The sequence below is a fragment of the Aureococcus anophagefferens genome, assembly GCF_000186865.1.
Source record: "Aureococcus anophagefferens unplaced genomic scaffold AURANscaffold_87, whole genome shotgun sequence".
NCBI lineage: Eukaryota > Pelagophyceae > Pelagomonadales > Pelagomonadaceae > Aureococcus > Aureococcus anophagefferens.
This window is the reverse complement of record NW_008705637.1, coordinates 20411-27245: the sequence shown is the minus strand read 5'-3', so window position 1 is coordinate 27245 and position 6835 is coordinate 20411. Positions and strand designations below refer to the sequence as shown.

Sequence of the window (6835 nt, the reverse complement as noted above, 5' to 3'; positions counted from 1 at the left end):
CTGAGGATCCCCATCGCTTCGAGAAGTGCAGGAGGATTATTAGGTTTCCAGAGTTCCAGGAAATTAAATGGGCTTCAAGCTGAGTGACTGCTGCATACAGTCGTGGACCGAATTCTTTTTTTGAGGAACAGCCCGGAATCAATTTAGGATGGCATCTAGTTCGCTTGTGATCTTGAATCAGACGCTGTAGCTGAGACTTTTGCTCGAGAGTGAGCACATGAATATTTTTCACGTCATTGAGCGTCGTAATTGTCTTTCGTTGCCACGACCCTCGCAAGAATTGCTCAAAGATGCACTCAACATGATACCAGCTTGTTTTTGAACATTTCATCTTTCTGCCGATACGAGGCGTACCACGGGCAATCGCACAACGGCAACTTCGCTCCCTACACTTCGACCTTGAGTTGTTCGCGATCGATGCCTGCTAGTCATGAATTTGTTATTGTTCCTTGGCGAAGTTTCGACTACGAACCTCATATGATGGGTCCATATCATCTATATTGTCGAATCGATCGCCCGAAGAGAACGACGGCATAGCTGCAGAATGGATGGTGAATCCTACAAGTGCTTCCCAATGCGTTATACGATCTTTGCATGGGATAGGTCTCTTTTCACTTGCCTTAAGTTAAAATCGCGGGGTCAAGATAAGTGACCACACCGCCAGCACGCCGTCGACAGACGCCGGCGAGTGCCGTCTCCTGGTTGTCGGAGGCACCGTTTTCGGAGAGTGGTTTAGTACCTCAGCCAAGGAAACTCTGAAGGTAGCACCCTAAGGAGATTGCGCTATCGCTATAGCGCCTGCGCTATTTGGGATGATAAGCGTAGAATTTATATTAACAATACATCATTTGCGCATATCAGAGCAAACGCTACAATTGAAGCAAAAAATATTGGGTAGTAAGTGTTGGATTTTAGTATGGGTAACACACTGGTCTGAAGAATGGCGACTATCGAGGTCAGAACGCGAGTGTGATTAAGACAACCAAAATGCGCTTGGCGATCACCTTGCGAGCCTACATTCCGCTCCTTGGGCTATGCTACTGAATACGACACTATAGAAGAGATGTTAATGGCAGACAGTGCAAGAACAGCGCTGTCGCACATGGATGACCAAGAAACAGATCAGATAGAAGCATATCACCCAGAGTGGGACCCATTAAACGACAGACACGTACCGTGGTCCCCAGCGTTTAAGTTACGTGGATCTGGTGTGACGATAGGGAAAAGAGCAATGATGAAAGACACCAATGAGCCATGTGAGGTAGTGCAGCAGAAGCAGAAGAATCTGTCGGTGCACTTCCCACGCAAGAAAGAGATTATACAGGTAGAAGAAAGTCAATTGACACCATATGACTATGCCAAGTCGAGTGGCAGGGCTACATCAGCGGTTGTCATAACTGAACCTAAAGGCAAAAGCATGCCTATGAAATGGATGAGAAGAGTGGATCAGTTGCTGATCCAGAATATATTTAGCAACAAACGGCTGTATCAGAGGTTGAAGCGTATTAGCTTCCCCGAGGATGGAGCTGGTATTTCCTTTGTGATGGGCATAAACTGCAATACGGGAGTACCATACTCATGTATGAATGAACTGGCAATCGGAAAACTGTGGATGTTTCTACGAGATAGCTTTATGGAAGCAGATCAAGGCCGAGCTATTGGTAGCAAGCTAACAAACGTGCGCGTTACCATAGCCTCTGCCGACCACAGAATCCGGAAGCATACCCATGACTTAGGAGAAGCCACATGCATCACAGGAGGGATTCATGTGGGCGGACACATCAGTACGAAGGAACCAGATCAGGAACACGTTACGTGGGGCATCTTAACCTCACTCGATAGGCGAGACGGATGCGGAATTGGTCAGTGGACTGGATGTCAGATGTGGTCACTCACGTATTACTCGGATTACCGAAACCGGCAGTCGCAAAGGTTCGCTATGTTTATGATGGATTCAGTAGCTAATGGGGCTATCATTGGGATGAACGAGAAACAAGAGCAGAGTGAAGTCTTTCGAACGAATGAAGATAGTGAAATGGGTGTTGATCATACTGATCATAAGTACCCACCATGGAAAGATGCGAAGAGAGACGAGCGAGGTCTACCAGAGCCGTTACAGCCCAAAGACCTCGGGAATAACCAAGCGCTGGTTGAGAAAATGAAAGTAAAGAAAGCAATGACAAAGAGCTGGATGACGTGATGAAGATTATCAATGTTACTGACAACCCAGATTTGTCTGAGCAAGACTGCAGGACGTTGCGTGAGATGGTGGCGTACTGTTGGGGCATGTTCGACGACATGCTCCGCCCTGTAGATTCGGATCCGGTTGGAATAGAATTCAAGGATCCTCAGCAGCAGCCAGTCAAGTTACAGCCGTATCGGTGTAACGCGGGTTACAGTGTGTTCCCCGCACTTAAATTCAACATAAACAGCCTAAGATTTTTGGGTTCAATGTCAGCATTTTGCGTTCAATGTCAGCATTTTGGCTAATATGCTGACATTGAACCCGAATGATATGTATCATTCCATATCTTTTTACCATTCTATTAGGCGAGAGCGCTGGAGCGTCTCTTGTCGAAATCAGCAAAGACTTCACAGGCGATTCTGTGGCTCGGGCTGCCCGAGAGCGGCTTATTTACTTTGGGTTCACCGCCTTGGTTTGCATCATCCCTGTGTGGTACCCCCTTGGTTTGCATTGCTTTATTCACTTTCCCGGTATCCGCAGCCGATACTTTCCTGGCTAATCGAAGATTACCAGTACAAAACCCACGCCATGTGAAAACTGGGCCTCGCGCGGCGGCCGGAGCCGACTGAGCGTATTCCGCCTCCGATGTTTGCCCTCGTAAGGGGCGTGCCCGTCGATCTCGCGTCGAATAAGTGCATACATCAGGTCTGTGCCGGCAGCTTAATACCGGCGACCCGAAGGAAGCTCGTTCAACTTGCAGCGATTTTGATCACCCTGGGTTACCAGCTTGTCCTGTTGACGACGATCGTTTTGCCCGCGAGTGTGATTACTATATCGGGCGGCTTCACCAGCGATGATATCCGGTCAAGTGGTCGACCGCTTGGAATTTCACAGAATACGGTTTTTTATGCGGCGCTTATTGGAATCTAATTGTTAAACATCTATTTGTCACAGATCTATGCGGAAGCAATAATTCGTCTCCGGCAGAGATTACCGATATTGGTGAACGCAAGCCTTCAGCGTTGACCTGTAGAATCTATGACAAGGTGCTGCGCGTAGGTGCTCCCATTGCAACTGCCGCTCCTCTGGATCAAACCGAAGACAAGGTACCTGGCACTGTTTGGGAATCTTCAGATCCCAAAGTTCAAAGTTGACGCAAGACGCCAATACCCAACATTTCATCTGAACCCAATACGCTTTACATGGACGCCTGGGTTTTGGGAACTTGTACATTACCTCATTCTAACCGACGAGGAGTTTTTTGTTAGTGCGAGTGGGCACGTGAGGGCGGTGATGTCAAGTCCGATTCACAAGGTACCAGTATCATTTACGGCAACGCAATGTGCCAATTTGCGGGGGCATTTGTTTGTTCACTAAGACCGTGCCAAGGGAAATCGAGTCCAAGTGCCGGGTGATCAACCAGGTTGGATGACTGAGCCCCCACACTTAAGGTCAAGTAAAGTCGCAGATTTCAAGGGGTAGGTTGGAGTTTCCCTAAACGGATTCTTGGCTGAACCTAACCACGCGAGCGTGGGCACGGCTTTTTCTATGTTCCACCAAGTCTTTTTGCTCGTCGTAATGTTAGTGTTTTAAACATGTTTTCTTGTTTAGATTTTTTTTACCACCCCCTTCTTTAATCCACCTAAGCCGTGCCCACCGCAGGTGGTTAGGTACAGTCAAGAATCCGTTAAGGGAAACATTAACCTACCCTCCTACGATTTTATGTGACCTTTGAGCTGACTTGAGCTGAGGGGTTCCGGGGAGGACAAGTTAACCCGCGTTGGTCCAAGCCCTCAGAAACCGACGCGTTTGGACGCGTGGAACAGGCCCTCGAATTTAATTCGAACATTTTTCTAAGAAATTTCTCCATTCGTCCCCGCCAGCACTCTGGAATTTTCCACCGCGCGTCGCCATCGGTAAGATTTTGCTTACTTGGACCACCAACCGCTTCCGACCGCGGGCGCCGTAAGCTCAGCGCGGCCGGTGAATTTAATTGGAGGACCCCGTCTCGTAGTAAGAACAAACGTTTTGGGTTGTTCATTGAAGTAATCATTGAAAACTTCATCGAAATCGTACAAAACTGCATCGTTTCGACCGACGGATAACGCTGCGATGATGTGATGCGCCGGCACCTCGCCGTTTTGCGCCAGGTGGTGCACGAAAAGCGCGCGTGCTGCGCCGGGCAGCGACGACGGGGTTCGTGAGCGCAAAAAATCCTGCTGGCGGCCTTCCGCGGCGAGACTGTCGATCACTGCGACTGCGGGGCGCGCCCCCACTCGATTTTTGCATCCCCGGGTTCATATGCCGTGACAGCTGGCATGGGGCAACTCATCACCTCTCTACGGTCGCCCTGCGACTGAATTAGGTTCGAAACTCCCCCGCGCGCGCGACGACGACGACGACGGCGGCGGCGGCGGCGGCGGCGGCGGCGGCGGCGACGGCGACGACGACGACGACCGACCGACCGACCGACCGACCCAGAAAATAGGTGCCAGGAACTAGCCCGGGACCCAGGGGAAGTCACCCGAGGTCCCCCCGAGTACGCCCCAGTCGGTTTGGTTTAAATTTTACCACCCCAGACCCCAAAGCCCGAGTTCACTCTTTCCTCTAGGCCTTCTACGTCGGCGAGTCCCGACGCGCGTGGAGCTCCGAAGGTCGGCGGTCTCGAAAAGTCACTCCATGTCTACGCAGAGAGACCGAGCGCTGGGTCCCAAACCTAACGAGATAGTAAAACCCGGCACAGGGAGGCAGCCTAGTGGGGCTGCCCTGCCGTGCGAGTGGCGGTACACCGGCGTCTCTGTTATCCTCACGTCACCGCAGCTGCCGTATATATAAATATATACGCTGGCGGCCTTCTGCGGCGAGACTGTCGATCACTGCGACTGCGGGGCGCGCCCCCACTCGATTTTTGCATCCCCGGGTTCATATACCGTGATAGCATGGGGCAGCTCATCACCTCTCTACGGTCGCCCTGCGACTGAATTAGGTTCGAAACTCCCCCGCGCGCGCGACGACGACGACGACGGCGGCGGCGGCGGCGGCGGCGGCGGCGGCGACGGCGACGACGACGACCGACCGACCGACCGACCGACCGACCGACCGGCCCAGAAATTTGGTGCCAGGAACTCGCCCGGGACCTAGGGGAAGTCACCCGAGGTCCCCCTGAGTACGCCCGAGTAGGACTTAATCAAAGTTTACCACCCCGTACCCCGGAGCTCGAGGTCACTCCCTCTTCTATTATTGTGCGCCTGAGCGCACCCCAGGAAAATCTTCTCCTATCCAGCCGGCCCTATTCTTTGCCTGGGGGTCCTAGATTAGGCTAGTCCCCGAGCTGGGTGGAGCCCATGTTGAAGGCAACACCCAGCTCCTAATCCAACTATATCATTCTATATCTTGTATAATTCCTTAATATCACCTTTCGCGGGAATTCCTCGTTTCCTTCCGAGCTACAGTGCCCTCGCTCCGGAATCACGATCACGGATTACATATTAAAACTGTATTACCTGCACCAGCCACACACCTTATCTCGTATTATTTGGTTCCGTAATTCAGCATGGCATCTCTCGCGGAAGGTGTCGCCCAAGTCGCTTTCTTCCGGCCGATAGCTGAAAATAATATTCCTCATTTGAAAAAACTTGTAAATGATAACGCTGAGTTTGACTTTAGTTCGGTGGTGGAAAGTGCTAGTGAGTGGTGGGCGGAGAAAGTTGTCGCTATTACCGGAGTCCCACCTTCAATTGGGATCCAAGGTCTCCTGCAGGGTGGCAACACCATTGATGAGGAGGTCATGACGCAACCGATGCTGAATGAAACAATCGGCGTCCTCGTGCAAGTTTTATCCGTATATCTCCACGGCGCCTGGAATTTTACTTTTTGTGTCGGTGTGAGCCTCGGGCATATTGCCGCGATTGTGGTCTCGATGAGCGCGTCTCGTGAGGAGATGTTGACAAACATTCCCCGGGGTCTTGATGTGCTGTACTTCATCGTGCACGGCCTAAAAGAGGTCAATTCTGGGATTTCCTTAGCTGGAGTAAAATGTATGATGTCGGTGAGCGGAAAACGTGGTTCAAAAATTCTCAATAATACCATTAAGCCAATATTACGCGATTTCCGCAACGTAAGAGTCGGCGTGGTGTGGAGCCAAAACGGACTTCTTCTCTCTGGCATGCCAGAAGATCTGACAATGATTGAGGAGATACTACTCAAAAAAAAGGTGAAATTTCTCTACACCACCCGGATACCCGTCAGTTTCCCCATGCACAATGAGGTGTACAACAAAGACCTCGTGAAGCTGGTGCACAAGCACATAGACGCGCTTGACTGTTCACACTTCGCTTACAACGTTCCTATTCTTGACTTGTCCACGGCGGAAATGTTAGAGGGACTCGAGGGTGGTGCTCTGATTAAGCGAATCGTAGGACTGATCTGCAGCGAGCCCAACCATGTTCCCTACATCGAAGACGGCGTCCCTGTTGGGAAGAGATTAGCCATCCTGGACTACGGATGCGGAGGGATGCGCGGTGGTGTGATTGGGATGATCCAAGATGCGATGTCGAATATGGAAGATGATGATTATGAGCTCTACAACTACCACTTTGACGGATGCAAGCAAAATATCCTCGCGCTCAAAACTTCTGCCTAATGGCCGAG

The 6835-nt window shown here is 50.9% G+C and overlaps 3 protein-coding genes across 3 annotated transcripts in view; 2 read left to right on the top strand and 1 right to left on the bottom strand.

Moving 5' to 3' along the window:
• AURANDRAFT_68291 (hypothetical protein) overlaps positions 1–535 on the bottom strand; it is a gene marked incomplete at both ends in the record, with an annotated part of 5208 nt that extends 4673 nt beyond the window's left edge. Inside the window, 2 exons of the mRNA XM_009043940.1 lie at positions 198–421; positions 473–535. Of these exons, the coding sequence (XP_009042188.1) occupies positions 198–421; positions 473–535 (287 nt within the window). The remainder of the gene's footprint in view (positions 1–197; positions 422–472) is intronic.
• A 696-nt stretch (positions 536–1231) lies between these two features.
• Positions 1232–3920, top strand: AURANDRAFT_68290 (hypothetical protein; the record flags this gene model as incomplete). The annotated part of the gene is made up of 9 exons (XM_009043943.1): positions 1232–1661; positions 1758–2164; positions 2231–2310; positions 2356–2398; positions 2551–2757; positions 3140–3187; positions 3245–3448; positions 3668–3765; positions 3797–3920. The coding sequence occupies 9 exons, from the start codon at positions 1232–1234 to the stop codon at positions 3918–3920; spliced, it is 1641 nt and encodes a 546-aa protein (XP_009042191.1).
• Positions 3921–5738: 1818 nt separating this feature from the next.
• On the top strand, positions 5739–6451 carry AURANDRAFT_68289 (hypothetical protein; the record flags this gene model as incomplete). The annotated part of the gene is made up of 2 exons (XM_009043944.1): positions 5739–6302; positions 6434–6451. The coding sequence occupies 2 exons, from the start codon at positions 5739–5741 to the stop codon at positions 6449–6451; spliced, it is 582 nt and encodes a 193-aa protein (XP_009042192.1).
• Positions 6452–6835: the final 384 nt, after the last annotated feature.